The following is a 16867-nucleotide window of genomic DNA, read 5'->3' as shown; positions in this document are numbered from 1 at the left end:
AGCCACCCAATTCTGATAAAATGTATACGTGGAATACTTACAACATCAGAAATGAATCTAAAAACATGGTGATTGAGAGGGTGCCAAGTAAGATAATAAGTATAGAGACCAAAATCTAGGGCCTCCAATGAGATGAGAGATTCAGATACCCGAAGATAAGAGTTTCTGCTCTATAGGTGTAGCCCCGTGTAATCCAAGAATTTAGATACCACAGAGATAAAGGAACTCAAACGCATAGCTTCCTACAAATACCCCAGCTAGCCAACACTCTCCACCACTAAACCGAAAGCTCAAAAAAAATCTAAACTGCACCCGCTCATCCAGCAATGGCAGCAGCAACAATGGCCCTCTCCTCCCCTTCGCTTGCCGGAAAGGCGGTGAAGCTCAACCCCTCCTCCTCTGAGATCATGGGCAATGGCCGTGTCTCCATGAGGAAAACCACCAAGCCTGTTCCCTCCGGGAGCCCATGGTACGGACCAGACCGTGTTAAATACTTGGGCCCGTTCTCTGGTGAGCCCCCATCCTACTTGACTGGTGAGTTCCCTGGTGACTACGGCTGGGACACTGCTGGCCTCTCTGCTGACCCAGAGACCTTTGCCAAGAACCGTGAGCTTGAAGTCATCCATTCCAGGTGGGCCATGCTTGGAGCTCTTGGATGCGTCTTCCCCGAGCTCTTGTCCCGCAACGGTGTCAAGTTCGGTGAGGCTGTATGGTTCAAGGCTGGAGCCCAGATCTTCAGCGAGGGAGGACTTGACTACTTGGGCAACCCAAGCTTGATCCACGCACAAAGCATCTTGGCCATCTGGGCTACACAGGTGGTCTTGATGGGTGCCGTTGAGGGTTACAGAATTGCTGGCGGGCCACTCGGTGAGGTAACTGACCCAATCTATCCAGGTGGAAGCTTCGACCCACTGGGCTTGGCTGACGATCCCGAAGCATTCGCTGAGTTGAAGGTGAAGGAACTCAAGAATGGTAGGTTGGCTATGTTCTCAATGTTCGGATTCTTTGTCCAGGCCATTGTGACCGGAAAGGGACCCCTGGAGAACCTTGCTGACCACCTTTCTGACCCAGTTAACAACAACGCCTGGGCATATGCCACAAACTTCGTTCCCGGAAAGTGAGCAACAAAAGAGTTTTTTCTGTGCTGGGACTTTTGGCTTGTAATGTTAACTTGTGATGTAACGAGCTCATGAATTGAAACTTGCGCTAAAAGTAAATATTCTGTTTGGTCCCTTGAAAAAAGAAAGTCGTTTTTCCTCTTATTTTTCTGCTTCTTTGTTTTGGAAACCACCTCTCTCTCTCTCTCTCACACACACACACACTATAATAGGCTTCATTTAGGCATCAATCAAGAAAAAAATCTGCTGTCATCGTTCCCATATTTCCAAAATACATGCTCCATTTTGAAAAGGCTAATTAGGAATGCACATGTTACTCTCAGTCATACCTTTGTGTCCTGTTGAATATGTGATGCTGTGTTCCTGGATGAGTAACCATAGCTAGCACAGTACATGGAATCACCTGTTTGAGAGGAGAAAAGGCTCACAGTACATTAAGAAAAAAGCAACATACAGCAAACGGAGAGGGAAAAAAAAAACTCATGATCAAAAAATATTATGAACAGAATTAGTAATGCTATCTTTGTGCGTTTAATCTTGCAAATTGATGGCAACACCAAAGTGAATCCAAGAATTCACATAACACGCTAACCAACCATTTCAGTGGGCACAGATCAGGATGGTTACGTTTAAACTCATTTAAGTATTGCAAGCACAAGTAACCGATAAAACCTAGCAGGGTTACAATCAGGGAAGTTTGACTTACAGGATGAGCTAGCCGATCAAAGACCCATGGAAAAATTGCAGTTTAACTTGAATGTTAAAATACTCACACTGTTAGATCTCATCCCAAAATGGTTTTTGGTTAAACTCCTTGAAGGACTTGTAAGCCAATTGATAATCTTGCCGAGGGCATAATAAAATCAGGAATTTTTAACCTACAGGATTAGCTAACTGATGAAATACATATGGAAACATTGCAATTTAATGCTTTAACTTACATGCTAAAATATGATCACTCCATGATCTTTAAAATCCCATGGGATTTTCGGAAAGAAAAAAAAAAGGGTGCTATCAATGGATTATTTCAGCTCAAAGAACGCACAAGACTCAACAAATAGTGAATTGCAGAGTTTATCTTTGTATTCCACTTAACTGGAACTCAAGTTGAATCGGATCATATAAATTATGCGGAGGTTTGTCAGCAACGTAGCTGAATCAAGTAGATTGTGTATGTCATACTCCATGACAAAACTGCAATAGAGCCTAACAGCTAAAATATAGCTGCTAGCTCCTGTGATTTTAGTGGAAGTCCTGCAAAAAAAAACTAAAATTAGAGAGACCGGAACAGAGAGACTAATTATGGCAGGAGTTTCAAGCATGAGATTTACCACAAAACAAAATCTAGAGTTGTGCTGGTGCGTAATACAGAGATGAATGATATCTATCAAGCAATTATCTATGCATGACACAACGAAAATTGATCTTGCTTTCTTCAATAAAAGCTACTTATCCTCGATTAGCACATTAGACCCTCACACCTCAACACAAATTCTTCACTCATCACAGTCTTCCCATATGAGAAGATGAATCACCATATACAGAAAACAAGAAGAAACCCTTTCCAAGTCATAATGCAAGATTGACATAAACCTATACAAGAAAAAAAAAAGCAGAGAGAGATGTTTCGTATTTATTACCAGCACATGTATTCTCCTTCATGAGCTTATAAATAAGAACATAGATTCCAATAGCATGAACAGTCTCAGCAGCAACAAAGAGGTTGTCATGATCATTAACAACCATTCTAAGAAAAACCAAAGTTGCCAACCCTGATACCTGTTGGGAAAACCAGGGACAACTAACCGGATCAATTCAGCGGAATACAATTCACAATTCACAAGTTCCAATCCTTTTCCCTCTTTGTGCAGTAAAAAACAGAATTAAACAATGATCAAATATAATGCAAATAATCACACAAATCAACACCAAGATTTTTACGTGGAAAACCCGATGCGGGAAAAACCACGGGACCGTAGTCCACCTAAAAACTTCCACTATCACAAATAATGGGTTCACAACTGTTCTTCCTCAGATTCAACTAAGGGCTACAACATATATATCATCAAGAACTACTTATTCTCGGATTACAACAAGATTAAAAGAGAATTATTTGAGAAAAACTCACAATACTGACAGCCCCGTTTTCTATCAAAACGACCAGCTTCCACACCATCAATCTTCGATCCAACCGTCCAGAATGAAGAGGAACATGTTTAGAAGCTGCTGTCAAAATCTCAGCCCGATCCAACGGTGAACGAGCTGGAATCGAAGGAAGAACACAAGTTGCTTTGCTGCCTCTTTTTCTCTTTTCTCTCGTTTTTCTCTGCTCTCTTTTCTCCTGTTTTTGCTACTGCCATCTACAATGGCAACTCATTTAATTTAAAGAGACAGCAAGACTGTCTCTTACTAATTAATGTGATGGTCCCCCCATCACATGGTGCGGGACCACACAACAATACCATCACTAAAAACGCCTTGATCTTTGCCGTTTGCCTTGACCTCTTCATTGCCAGGCAAGGCCGGGTTTAATAGCATTGCTTTGATATGATGTTCAATTGATGTATTATGTAGTAATATATGATTATTTTTTTATATCCCACGATTACTATATTGACGTTCAATTGATGGACTATCTCTTTGATTAATTGGTTTCATACTTCCATATGATGCTCGGGTCCTCAGTTCATTGTTGCAGTTTTAGCACAAAAAAGAAATTTTCATATGGCAATTGGATCTATGAAAGGCTACAATCGATAACCAATATCATTAATCAGTAAAAGTTCCATTTTCTATTTGACATTCTAACAAAAAATAACCAAATCTTGAAACATAGAAAATGATAGGAGGAAATGTCAACAAGTCCACGAAGCAGATCTTTTCACCAAGTGCGTCATTTGTTTGTCTTCCTCGAGTGAAATCATGCCAAGATGAGATGGATCTTCAAGCATCATTTTGGCAACCAAGTAGCCGGCAATGGACCACGTTTGGAATTTGCGAGCCTGCTTTCCAACGTATAAACCAAGCTTGCCATCATAGTATTCAGGCCAGTAATCCTTTGATAACCGGCTTTCAGCAAGTTCAATGGCACGCCTAGCAATTTGAGGACGGCCAGTCTTGATACAAGCTGCTGTTAGAAGCCATAAAAGGACTGCATTGAAACAATTACACAGGTAAATATCTCAAACACCCATGGAGATCATAGCCAAGAACTACAATCCATTCCAATCTTGGAAGCAATGTATCATGACTTAAGCTAGATTTCGAAAGCATAAAAAGCTAACCTGGCCAGGACCCTCCATTGTGGTAACTCCACCTAGTATTCTTCGGATCACAGCCGGTCACAATACGCCATTCATGACTTTCTAGGGCTGGATAACAGATTTTCAGTGGCATTTCTCCAACCAGTTCTTCCCATCGAGATTCAATTAGATCCATTATTGCTGAAGCTTGCTCAATAGTTGCCAGAGATGACAAAATTGCAACACAATTACCTAAACAGAACCAACGAAAGTCCATTCTCGCAGGACTAACATTTCCAATGAAGTAGCCACCACGAGTCGGCATGAAATCGAAAACCCAATCTGGAAGAGAATCAGGCATAACATTGAACTTGTTAAGTGCAGTATGAGAATACTCCTCTGTCTTATACCGATATATGTCGTTGAGTTGCTTCATGTCTAGCCAAAAATAATTGCGCATGTGATAGCTTAAAGCATGGAGCCGCGTAGCTACCCGCTCCACAAATTCCTTCCCTTCATCATCTTGCTTGAGTAGAATCAAAGCACACCTTAGTGCCATAAAGAAGAGTGCTTGAATCTCAATAGGATATCCATACACACCCTGAACAACAACATGAAAAACAGTACAATTAGTTTGTCTACTCCAGGATAAACAACAAGAGCAAATTGTGTTGTAAACCAACCATTCGACGATCGATCATACAGCATCCATCGGCACAGAGCAGAGTTGGGAATGTGTCAAAGCCTTCTGACAGACACAGATTCAGGATAAGGCGCATACCCCTTTGACATTCAGGCATTTCAGCCAAGGAAGAGTCTCCTGTGGACTTGGTATATGCACGAAGCAATATAATCCACCAAAATCCAGAATCAACAGGAGCTACTCTTCCTATCGCACTCTCGCCAAAGTCAGCCATTAAAGTCTCAATATTTCTATCAGGATGATGGAGCACTTTAAAACTTGCTGGCATCACTCCTGCTCCTAGCTTGAACTGGTCTACCATTTTCTCACGTGACTGGAGATGAAGGGTTTTCAAAAGAAAATTCCTGACTACCTCGTGCTCCCCATTCATCAGAAAAGCTAAAGCACTTGGTACAAAATCTCTAACAAATACCTGTCAAGTACAGGAAGACCAGCACAGCTACTATGGATTAAGAATAGTCGAACAAGGCTCAAAAGAAACAGAAACTGAAGGGGATCGAATTTACCTGATCATAGTTGAGTTCTTCGACAGAATGGTCCAATGCAGCGATAGTCCCGACAGGTTGGCTCCGGAAGTAAACCAATGTTCTTCTCAACGATTCCCACGCGTCGACTACCATGGGGTGTGATTCAAAACCACATGACCTTGGTGTATTAAAACCAGACCTTCTTCCTGCGGGAGACAAATTCTCAAGATGGTCTATTATGCGAAAGGAATTTTCACTAAATGATCTTTCATCGAAGGATCTCTTTCTCTCCACATTGACAGGTCTAGGCTTGTCAGACAATCTTAAGAATTCGGAATCAATTTCAAACATAGAGCCTGCTGCCTCAAAGTTTTTGACACTTCCATTTTGACACACATCCATGGCAGCAATCGGAGACATCCTTGAAATTCTCAAACCAGTCACTGAAATAACAATCTAGACTTGATAGTATAAAAACACCTGCGATTGATGATCAAAACAAAATTAAAGAAAATAGGCATTCATACCAGTTGAGAGGGAAACAATGAACGTTAACTTTGAAGATTAGCAAATGGAAAGCGACCCTAAATAGAGTAACATTAAGATAACACAAACATATATAAAGGATAGAAGTAGGCTTAGGAAGTGCCGAGGATGTGCACGAGGAAACCTACACTGCCTTCGTACGCATCAACTAATGAAAAGAACATGCTTTATTCATGTCTGGCACTTGAATTTGGTACAAGAGGTGAAAATGTTGGCTTGCGTGGAAATCTTGTAAGATCCGGTAATGACTTGGGAAGTTTCATCCATTAACTTGTCTTTTCAAACTCCATCCTTTTGCTTACCTTAACAAAGGCTAATAACTGGCATAATCACAACTGTGTTGAAGACTTAAAATACAAATTATAACAATTCTCATGGTAATGAACTTGCTAATCCTTTTCTTTGTTTCTCTAACATTATCTTTTGTCGTGGATTATAAATTTTTTTTATTAAACTCAATTAAATCTGTTATCTGAATTATAAGTTGAATGAGTTAATTCAAATAGTATCATTTCAAAATTATAAAAAAAAATGCTAAAACAATATAGTTTTGAAGATTTTTTTTAAATGTAAAATAAATTTTGATTAGATCAAGTGAGTTAAAATAAATCAAGTCTAAATTAATTTTTTTTAAAAAAAACAAAGTTGACTTGAAATAACAATTAGGTCAATAAATAACCTTGTTGATCTATAAAGTCAAGTCAAATTTAATAACATTAATTATAAGGGTTCCTTAGAGTATGATAACAATTGTTTTTTAAAATATTTTTCACTCAAAAAATATTAAAATAATATTATTTTTGAAATCCAAATAATTTGAAAATAAAAAAAAAATAAAAATAAATAAATTTTTATTAAAAATACTTTTCAAATGTAAAAATATACCGTCCTTAAGTAAGCTTGAATGATAAATGGCAAATTAATTATGGATAATTTTACGAGCCCAATGATAAAGCCCTTTTTATTTGGAACGATGTTATTCATTCTAAATTGGATAATGAAAATTTGTCGAGGATTATTTCTGAAAAATGGATGATCTGAAGTCTGAACATCCAGGGAGTATTCATCAATGGCTTTTATTTTTATTATTTTTAGAAAATATTATAGTTAAGGCCCAATATGGCCCAAATCACTCCAGTAAAGAAAGCCAATCTCCCTATCACTACACTGAAACCCCCCCTGTTTTGCGTTTTTTAATTTACAACGGTCGAATCCGCTCTCAAACAGTGAAAGCCCTAAAATCACAATTATTCCTTTTTAATTCAAAAAACCTTCCTTTTCTTCTCCTCATCCTCCTTCATCTTCTATAACGATTCGATTCAACAATGGGTACTTCAAATTGTACTCAATTAGTAACCTCAGATCGTGAAAAATGGGATAAAGTATTCGGTGGCCTAGTAAAATTACTAAAGAGCCAACAAGAACAGCTCGAAACCCTCTTAAAAGAGAGGCACTTTCTTGAAGATCGCATTAAAACACAACATGAAAGATGGGTTTCTGATATTCGTCTCTATGAAGATCATATTTCACAGGCAACTTTACTTTCTTGTCAAAAAGTTTAGTTCTTTTTGGATTTCTAAATTAGGGTTTTGAAAACTTGGGTTTTTTGTGATTTCTTGTGTAGATTAATGGGGATTTGGTGGAGAAAGATATGGCCTGTGTGCTTGAGGCTGCGAAAGGTGATTTGATGTTGGGATTGAAGCAGAGAGAGGCATCTCTTCACAAATCGAGATTAGGTCAGTGGCTTTTTCAAGTGTTTTATGCACTCTTTTCGTGATTTGTTTTGATTAATGTGAAAAGAAACGGAATTTGGAGAATTAGTATCAGGTTGCAAGTTCAAATTAGGACTGAATGATAAAGGATTGCTCCTTTCTTTTTCTCCCTTATGTGCACTGCATTATGTCATTTTAATGGTGGAGTCTGTGGTAGGAACAAAGGGGGAAATTAGGTGATAGTTTTTTTTTTTTCAAGTGTTTTTATGCCTTCTTTGTGTGATATGTAGAATATAAATGGGGAAAAAAAAAGAAAGCAATTTTGGAATTTAGAGTTTGTTGGATGATTTTTTTAATTTAAGATGAAGCAAGGGTTAGATTATTTAATTTTTCCCCTTGTTATATTAAGAAAATGAATGCTTTCTATGATTTTGGCGATGGCACAAACAAAATGGGTAATAGAATATGGTAAGACACTCTAGTACTTTGGATATCTTATTGGTGTAGGAGTGATTCTCCATTGAAAACTGTGGTTGAATTCAAGTTTTATGTCTAACTGCATATTAAAACACTTCACAGGTTTCATCCTTGCTGCCAACTTTCTTGTTTGATTCTCTTGACTCAGAATTATTAGTTTGTTATTTGGTGTTAACGCATGGTGAATTTCACCTAGATTATGTTGTTGGGAATGCACTTGTTCATGGATGGCTTTGTAACAACTCCTTTACGTATTTAATTATGCTACATTTGATTGGTGTTTGTAATTGCAGAGGAAACTGAAGATGAATTGGCAGATTTTCAAGCATGGTTTAGCTACCTCTCTCAAAACTTAAAAGTATGTTTTGTTTCATTTTTTGGTTCTTGGGGACTTTATTTAAATACTATCGTGGGATTTTAATTCTCTGTTTGATATTTATCAGGCAAATTCTGAAGAAACTGCCAATGGAAAGGGAGGCGGGCGTAGTGATATGAAGTCTGGTGGTGCTAAAAAGTTGGAAGCCAAAGTAGAAAGGCTAAAGCTTGAAAATGAGAAGCTTGTTTCTGAAAAGAATTCTGAAGTATCTGCACTCCTGAAAGAGAAAACTTTTGTGTGGAATCAATATAATATTCTAGAAAGCAATCTGACCAGTAAATTAAGGAGTAAGGAAGCTGAAGTTGAAAAGGCAAATGAGAAGATAGCAGAAGTTCTTGCCACCGCAGAATTGCTCCAATCCTCTAATGATGAGAAGGATGAAATTATTCACAGACTGAATACGAAGGTGGCCAAGATGGAAGCTGACGCAGAAAAATGGAAGGGAGAAATTTCCAAACTTTCCCAGGAGTTGGAATTTATTAGAAAGTCAAGAAGTGCTCAAGTTACATCGATAATGAAACCTTGCAGTGCACCAACTAGATCTTCAACTTTGGGAGTCAAAAGCTGTGGCAGAAATTTTAGCAATCTCGTTGACAGGAAAGTATCGGCACCTATACTGGCCACTGTTCCTTCAAAAGGTTCTGACAAGGTACTTAAGAATCAATAGTGCACATACAAAGTGAGAAAGGGTTCGGGTTTTTTTTTTCCCAGTATAAGATGATGACTAATTTGGCTTATGCATCATTGGATATCTAGGGACTATATAATCTTTTCATTTATGAAAGAACAAAAATAGACAGCAGATTTTAGAAGAACTATTGTGTTGGAAGACCATTAAATGCATCATTAGAGCTAAAAAATTATATGATTATCACATCGATAGCAACTTAAAAAGTGTCTGGGGAAAACTTACTTCTTTTTTGTTTGTTCATGTTATCTTGTAGTCATATATATAGATTGATAGTCAAAGTTGAATGTTGAATCTGCAATCTGCATGATTCTTTGTGATTTGTTGCAAATACAGGACATTTTTTGTTTGTGATCTGTTAAAATGAACGTTAAACATGCGTGTTATCACATCTACTTTGATCATGCAAAGCTTAATTGTGATTAATGCCTTTTTTGTTGTCAGGGTAGCAGAAGCTTGAAGAAAAAAAGGATTGACATTTTGGAAACTCCGAAACTGTTCTCTTCTACCTTTGAAGTTCCTAAAGTGAAGGTCCCATCTACTCCTGCCTAATGACCTTACCACACCATTCTTTAACCTCTCAGCTTAACAAAGTAGCAGCTTCTCTGTGTAGTTTCTTATTGAACTCTGATGTTTGGCTCTGTAAAATTTTCTTTCTATTTTTTGTCGATCTGATGTAAGTTAAGTTGTGTCATATCTTGAGGAAAGCCATGCTTTCCTTTGATCTTATTGTGCAGTTTAAGTTAGCTGTAGTCCTGCTTAGTCTGTAGTGCTGAATTTGGTTAGAATTTGTATTGCCCCTTCTTTGCAACAGATACTCTTGTATATAATTGTCGGGATGCCCCAAAACATTAGGAGCATAAAAAATCCAAATGGAAAAAAAGATAGCAAAAGCCTTCTTCTTCATCTTCTCGATACAAGATGTTATAAAATACATGGATGATGCAAAGAGCTAGCCACTAAACGGGCCTCCATACAATTGGAGGACCACATGGACTGAAAAGAAGACCTGTAATTTACCACCACCGCAAGCACCACCACCAACACCACCAATCCCCAAGGCAAGCTCCAGGTTCTATCATCCAAGCCATACGATGCTTGTTGTTAGGAAGTGTGTGTTAGGAAGTGTGAAGGTCGCATGTTTGATAACGTGGTTATAATTGTTTTTGATTCACTATGAAAATAGAAGCAGATACACTAATTAAGTCGAGCTAATTGACTTATCCCATCTCGAATTCTCATTTAGCACGTCGACTTTAACACTATTTATATTATTCTAATCCAACTACAGAAAAGAAATCTACACCAGCTTATTCAGTATCAAAGGACTGTCTTCAAGTGTTTGATCAAGCATAAAGTGTTTTTTACTTATAAATATGTTAAAATAATATATTTTTTTATTTTTTAAAAATTATTTTTGACATCAACACATCAAAATAATCAAAAAATATCAAAAAAAATATTAATTTGAAGCAAAGAAAAAAATAAAAAAAAATTAATTTTTTAAAATCATTTTTGAAATACAAAAACAAACATAGCTTTAAATATTCAAACAATATATAATATAGAAATAATTAATTCCTAATTTTTATTTCGTTCCACTCTAATATCACTTCATAGTGTTAGAGAATAATATAAATCATATCTTGAACCTTACCTAATAATTTAAACTATTGGGTTAAAATGGTTCTTTAACATAGTATTAAATCCTTGATGATCAAATGATCACGAGTTTGAATCTCACCACCCCTGTTTATTTGATAAAAATCAAGCACTAGGTAATGTGGGTCTATACAAGTTTCAAGCCCAAATAGCTTTCACTTGAAGGTGTGTGTTAAAAAATAATATAAATCATATCTTGAACCTTACCTAATAATTTAAGCTATTAAATTAAGATGATTTTTTAACACACAAAAATCCATAACATTATCCTGCGAAACTCAATGAGATTTTATAGTCACCATTAAAAACGATTTCTAGATTTTAAGACTATTGATAATACATATTATGTTATGTTATATTATATTATATTATAGATGATACATATTATTAAATTACTTCTTTTATTGAATATCTTGATTTTGTAAATAAATTAGTTCTGAAATTTGATTATGGCCTTTTAATCAAAAGATTAATCTGTTCACCTCCTTAAAAAAATTATTTTTTGAAAAAAAAATCTAATTAGTTCATGCTGGTGAAGAAATTTATCATGCAACAACTAATTTCAAAAATATAAAATCCCTGTAAAACAATTCAAAAATCAATAAGGTAAATAAGATAAAAATTAGTCAAGTAAAAGTTAAAGATAGAAAGATAATAAATAAGGAATTGCAATTAAGAAAGAGAAATCAAAAGATTTATTAACTATAATTAATTTTACACGTGTGTAAGTGGATCTCTTTCCTTTCTTTATATATAATCGTGAAAACAAATAGTTAAATTAATTATTTTAAACAAATATAGTTAAATTAATTTTAAAATATTAAAAGTAAATTAATAAAATGAAATAAAATATTGTTATTCAATCAATAAATTAAGTTTTCATAAATATAGAGTAAAAAGATTTAAGGGTTATCAGTAAAATATTTTCCATGTAGAAATTTGAATATTTAAAGGTGCAAGGGAAACGGTGTCGTTGCGTCTAGATCGGTACTGCTTATGCTACTAGCTCCATACGACATCGCCTAGATATTACCCCTGAAACGAAGTGCTTTTTCCTCACCAATCATCACAACGTCTATAGAAGCTCCATCAATCGTTCTCTGGGTTTTCTCTAAAAGATGCCTCCAGAGGATGCGAAACTCGCGAAGAAAGAAGAGGTAGTAAAAAAAGCACCAGCAGGAGAAGAAGAAGATGAGAAAAAGAGCTTGAGTGCCATGCTCCAAGCCCGGAAAAAGAACCCAACAAATGCTGGTACTTTAACCACAAAATCTGGGTCCAAAGCTACCAAAGTCAAGAAAGAAGAGCCTCAAGATGATGATTTTGATGAACCCATTAAAGGTAAGGGCAAGGGCTCTTCGGGTTCTAGCTCTAAACCAGCAGCTAAAGTCAAGAAAGAAGAACCTAATAGTGATGATGATGATGATGATGATAAACCCATCTTCAAAAAGATCCCTGCTTCCAAAACTGACAAGGTATTTTGGTTTTGGCCTTTTTTCTTTTATCAAGTGTGTTATTTTTCTAAAGGTTGCAGTTTTGGTCTTGCACTTTATAAAGGTTTAGTTTTTATTAGTCCCTGTGGCTTGTTGACAGAGAGAGAGAGTGTGTGAGGGAGTTAAATTTCTGGTTTGAAATAGTGGGATTATTTTACTTTCCTTCTTTTAATTAGATGGAAGAATGGATTTTTTAATTGATGGGCGTGGTTTTGTTTTATTTTGCGATTGGTTTGAGATAAAGGAGCTGAACAAGAAGAAAGTTAAAAAAGAGGAAGATAATAAGAAGACAAAGGTGTATGTGGCAGCTGTGCAGATTGTGAAGAAGAGGGAGAGAAAAGTTTATGATTTTCCTGGACAGAAGAGAGATCCTCCTGAGGAGGTAATGTAGTTTGTTTCATTTGCTTTAAGTTGTTTTCCTTTTATTTTCCTGATTTTTAAGGGGCTTGTTGGATTCTATGGTTGCAGAGAGACCCATTGAGGATATTTTATGAGACACTGTATGAGCAGATTCCCGAAAGTGAAATGGCACAATTCTGGTGAGTCGTTTTGTCTTTAGGGTTCAGTCTCTTTGTTATCATACCATTATCTTGGTAATTGGAAAATAAGTTTGCTGATAGTTACTAAAGGACTTGCTTGATCTTCTATGATGCGCTCCTTAACCATTCTTTGTACATTCACCATGATCTTGCAAACTCTTAATCTAGGATTATTCGAATGTATCATGCTGGCTTAACAAGCCATGGAATTGTTGAGCTTTGATAATAAAGAGAGTGATAAAACCAGCACCAAAACCAAATTTAATCAGGAGTTTTAGAACATATGGGATAAGGATGGCCCTGGATAGATTATATTCTTGATGGTAAACATAAAGGCATGCCTCCTGGTGAGCAGGTACTGCAATGTTCGCAAATATTGACGTTTTATGCAGGAATTAGAAAGTGCAAAGGTTGTCGATGAGAATCTGCTAAAAAAGACTTGCCATGGTGTAGAAGTATTTAAAACATCAGTGCATAAAATCAGCTATTTTGATGCAAAATGGAAATCATAAATGCCCACTTAGAAACATAAACATACTTTGCAAGTGTGTACATATGTAGTTACCTTACGTTTGGCCTATTTTTCCCCTCTTTCTAATGTGGCCAACAAGGATTAGTGCATCTAATTCCCTATTCAGTCCCTGATTTGATGTTCAGTTCTTATGATGTGTAGGCCATATAAGAAATTGTGGACTAGTTACAGTGCCCTCAATGTAACCATATGATGAATGGTGTAGACTCTGTTGCTGTTTTACACCAACACAATCAATTCTTTGATACTTGAGTTAAAATAACATCAGTGTTTATTTGCATAAATTCACTGGTAATTTCTAGGACATGGCATTTTTATGATCCATGTATATTTTATAAAGGTTATGCTGCAATTTTCATGATAGGCATTTATGGTTGAATAGCCATTTTTTATTGAACTCCCTCAAATTTGACACGCAAAATATGGAATTTGTCAATGAGCAATCACAACTCCTTTTTTCTCAAAAATAGTCATAGGTTCAGCAAGAGGAAACCCAGCTGTTCATGGTAATCTCATAATGGTCATGGGAGAAATGCATTTATCATGTATGGAATGTAGAACTGAAGAACTCAACATCAATATCAGTTTTCTGAAAAGAATTTGAATTTGCTCTTGGTTCACCAGGTTGTAGTCCACCTTGGTTTTATCTCTGCTTCATCTTTTGTCACACCACTGAAAGTTTGGGTGCGATTGTTTGTGTAGTTTAGAGGATGATCAATTGAATTCTCTGGTTAATCATGACCCTTTTCCTTCTGTAATCTATTGCAGCAATGATTCCATCTTGAAAACATGCATTAGTTTCAACTTTCAATCAAGTGGAAAGGGATAATATTAGTTTTTGAGTGATCCTACGAGTCTGTGTGTCGTGCATATCGACTGACCCTTGTAGGATTTGGAAGTTGACTGTCTCTAAAGATTGCACTTCTTGTTTAGAATTTAGGCCAAACAAGAACAAGTATACATATCATGTCATATAGCATGACTTGATCTTTTTGAATTTAGTTAATTTCAGCAAACTAATCTGTGTGGCTATTGGGACTTTGGGAGTGCAATGATCATATTCATTTCTTCGGAACTGTTGTCTGCTTTGTGATAAATTGTTGAATTGTCAGCCTTGTGATCATGATTGTACTAGTCTTTTTGAGTATCGTCATGCATTTTTTAAACAAAGCTGCATCTGAATGTATATGCAGGTTGATGGAATCTGGTTTGCTACCTTTGGAGATGGCCAAGAAAGTTCATGAGAAGAAACAGAAAAAGAACAAGTTCACTTCGCCAGTGAAAACAATTACTGTCACAAAGAAGACTCAGTCCACAACTGTTACAAAAAAGACACCATCTTCTACAGTATCTTCAACGAAAACAAAGACAACAGACTCCAAAGTTGTATCTTCAACAAAAACGAAGGCGACAGACTCCAAAGTTGCATCAAAACAGCCTAAGAAGCGCAAGGCTGGAGATGAAAGCTCCGAAGATGATTCTGATGAGGACTTCTTAATTACTAGGAAAAACGCAAAGAAACAGAAAACATCTTAGACCAACCAACATTTTCTCATTTTAACTCTCTCAGGGACCGTTTATTGTTTTGACTAGTTTGTGGTTGCCAGAGCTGGATTTTCAGTGATTATTTATGTCCCCATGATTTTATTAAACATTGGATAGCAATCCAGGATTTTAAGAGAAGGTACCATGGGGTCATTTTCAGTTCAAGTTGGAGGATATTTTTTCCTTCTTTCTATATGGGGATTTTGCATAGAGAACCGTGGCTTTAAATAACACCAGTATTACATATATTGTCATTACTCTCACGGTCGTGATCACATTTATTAAACCTAGCATGCCGGGTTGACTTTGGATCTCCATGACCTTGGTTCTGTGTTAAAAAATTTGACTGGCTGAAACCTTATCAAAATCATTTTATTGTCTCTTTTTATATAAAATAATGTTTTGTTTTTTAACTATAAAATAAAACAACGTTATTTTAACTTGTCAAATTAGTCCGAGTTAATATATTTAACCCTAACCCTTAACTCGATTAATATATTTAACCCTTAACTCGATTTTAACCTGGATTATGGGTTATTTTAGATTTAGTTTTTATGGATATATTTAAAATCTTCAAATTATAATGCAATGAATATCACAAATCCGATTTTTAAACGAAGAGAATAGTTCGTTGAAATTAGACATCCAATCCGATTCTGATTATCTTATTAAAAAAACTACAATGTAATTTTAGTATTGTGGTCTGATTTGTATTGCTGGAATTAGAATTTGGAATGGAATGGAAGTGAAACACAGCCACCCAATCCATTCCAAATTCTAATTTCAATCATGCAAATCAGACCATACCTCTGATAACTTTCTAATGCGGGTATTAATTCGGTATCGACTGTTCATAAAAAGAAAAGAAAAGAAAACTGTGCCAATCAGGCAATAAATTGTTTGAGCCCTAAAAACTAGTTGCTTCTAGTCACTTTGCTTATTTTCTCTGTGCCAAAATCATTCGGCAAAGGGTTGATTGGCAACAATGAAGCACAACAACAATGTCATATGGCCTAGTTTATTCAACGATGACGAAAAAGAAGTTGCCAATACCTTACTGCAACTCCAAAAACTTATGCCCAATTTAGAGTTACGTAGCAGTAGTAAACGAGGGAGAAGTTACAGACATGTTCCTGTGCATCATACTGGTGAAAGGCCCATAAAAGTAGAGATCGATGGACAAGAAAGTTCTAGCATGGTGGATGAAGATCGTCTCCAAGAGCCACCTCCAAGTTTGGAGCAGAAAGATAGACTGGTGAAAATCGAAGCTGACCCTTCAAGTCCCGAGGCAGCAACTGTTTGTGTTGAAATTTAAGCTGTTAGGATGAAGACTGGAGATATGATTTGTATCTTACTCTGACACAAAGTTTTTTAAGGTTGCAGTTGTATTAATTCATACTGTCTTATATTATTAATTATTTTTAACTATAAAAAAAAATTTAAATTTTAAATTTATAACTATTTAATAATTAAAAATGTTAAATAATTATCTTAATCTAGAATCTTTGAAGATATGCTTAATTATAAATTGTGAGAGAGACTATCAAAAAGTATAATTAATTTATTAATTGAGTTATTTGTCTTAATTATATTCTTGAAAGTATTTAGTTTTATATATATATATATATATATATATATCACAGTTTTACAAAGATTTTATTGAAAAATTCTCTTAAAATTTTAGTTTTTATAAAGTTATAGTTTATTTTTTTAATTTACCTTTTCAATTTGCAACCGCATAATTTATCACAATACCTCACCTTATTCAGT

General features: G+C 35.8%; 4 protein-coding genes across 5 annotated transcripts; 3 read left to right on the top strand and 1 right to left on the bottom strand.

Annotated features, from left to right (window-relative positions):
• The first annotated feature begins 131 nt into the window (after positions 1-131).
• LOC133695021 (chlorophyll a-b binding protein of LHCII type 1-like) lies at positions 132-1262 on the top strand. The gene has a single exon (XM_062116759.1). The coding sequence runs from the start codon at positions 327-329 to the stop codon at positions 1119-1121; it is 795 nt and encodes a 264-aa protein (XP_061972743.1). The 5' UTR covers positions 132-326; the 3' UTR covers positions 1122-1262.
• A 2711-nt stretch (positions 1263-3973) lies between these two features.
• Positions 3974-5950, bottom strand: LOC133693467 (probable alkaline/neutral invertase B). The gene is made up of 4 exons (XM_062114684.1): positions 5570-5950; positions 5044-5475; positions 4403-4961; positions 3974-4269 (listed from the first exon to the last, which is right to left on the bottom strand). Exons 1-4 carry the CDS (start codon positions 5948-5950, stop codon positions 3974-3976), a joined length of 1668 nt encoding a protein of 555 aa, XP_061970668.1.
• Positions 5951-7242: 1292 nt separating this feature from the next.
• Positions 7243-10159, top strand: LOC133693948 (uncharacterized). The gene is made up of 5 exons (XM_062115334.1): positions 7243-7608; positions 7701-7812; positions 8559-8623; positions 8709-9290; positions 9774-10159. Exons 1-5 carry the CDS (start codon positions 7402-7404, stop codon positions 9879-9881), a joined length of 1074 nt encoding a protein of 357 aa, XP_061971318.1. The 5' UTR covers positions 7243-7401; the 3' UTR covers positions 9882-10159.
• Positions 10160-12025: 1866 nt separating this feature from the next.
• Positions 12026-15262, top strand: LOC133695422 (uncharacterized). Of its 2 annotated transcripts, none has more exons than XM_062117417.1 (4): positions 12026-12463; positions 12726-12863; positions 12950-13020; positions 14746-15262. In XM_062117417.1, exons 1-4 carry the CDS (start codon positions 12110-12112, stop codon positions 15086-15088), a joined length of 906 nt encoding a protein of 301 aa, XP_061973401.1. In that variant the 5' UTR covers positions 12026-12109; the 3' UTR covers positions 15089-15262. The 2 variants fall into 2 exon arrangements, with proteins under 2 accessions (XP_061973401.1, XP_061973399.1); XM_062117415.1 differs by having other exon boundaries at positions 12720-12863.
• Positions 15263-16867: the final 1605 nt, after the last annotated feature.

Source organism: Populus nigra, chromosome 5 (assembly GCF_951802175.1).
Source record: "Populus nigra chromosome 5, ddPopNigr1.1, whole genome shotgun sequence".
Taxonomy (NCBI): domain Eukaryota; kingdom Viridiplantae; phylum Streptophyta; class Magnoliopsida; order Malpighiales; family Salicaceae; genus Populus; species Populus nigra.
The sequence above is the reverse complement of the archived record's forward strand: the minus strand, read 5'-3'. Positions and strand labels throughout refer to the sequence as shown.

Bases quoted from the DNA above. Each gene is read 5' to 3' on its own strand.
- LOC133693467 (XM_062114684.1), bottom strand. From the start codon at position 5,950: ATGTCTCCGATTGCTGCCATGGATGTGTGTCAAAATGGAAGTGTCAAA. The intron at 5,476-5,569 runs GTAAATTCGATC...TGTACTTGACAG, and splicing joins AAGAACTCAACTATGATCAG to GTATTTGTTAGAGATTTTGT. The intron at 4,962-5,043 runs GTTGGTTTACAA...GTTGTTGTTCAG, and splicing joins GTATGATCGATCGTCGAATG to GGTGTGTATGGATATCCTAT.
- LOC133693948 (XM_062115334.1), top strand. From the start codon at position 7,402: ATGGGTACTTCAAATTGTACTCAATTAGTAACCTCAGATCGTGAAAAA. The intron at 8,624-8,708 runs GTATGTTTTGTT...GATATTTATCAG, and splicing joins ACCTCTCTCAAAACTTAAAA to GCAAATTCTGAAGAAACTGC. The intron at 9,291-9,773 runs GTACTTAAGAAT...TTTTGTTGTCAG, and splicing joins CTTCAAAAGGTTCTGACAAG to GGTAGCAGAAGCTTGAAGAA.
- LOC133695422 (XM_062117415.1), top strand. From the start codon at position 12,110: ATGCCTCCAGAGGATGCGAAACTCGCGAAGAAAGAAGAGGTAGTAAAA. The intron at 12,464-12,719 runs GTATTTTGGTTT...GATTGGTTTGAG, and splicing joins CTGCTTCCAAAACTGACAAG to ATAAAGGAGCTGAACAAGAA. The intron at 13,021-14,745 runs GTGAGTCGTTTT...ATGTATATGCAG, and splicing joins AGTGAAATGGCACAATTCTG to GTTGATGGAATCTGGTTTGC.
- LOC133695021 (XM_062116759.1), top strand. From the start codon at position 327: ATGGCAGCAGCAACAATGGCCCTCTCCTCCCCTTCGCTTGCCGGAAAG.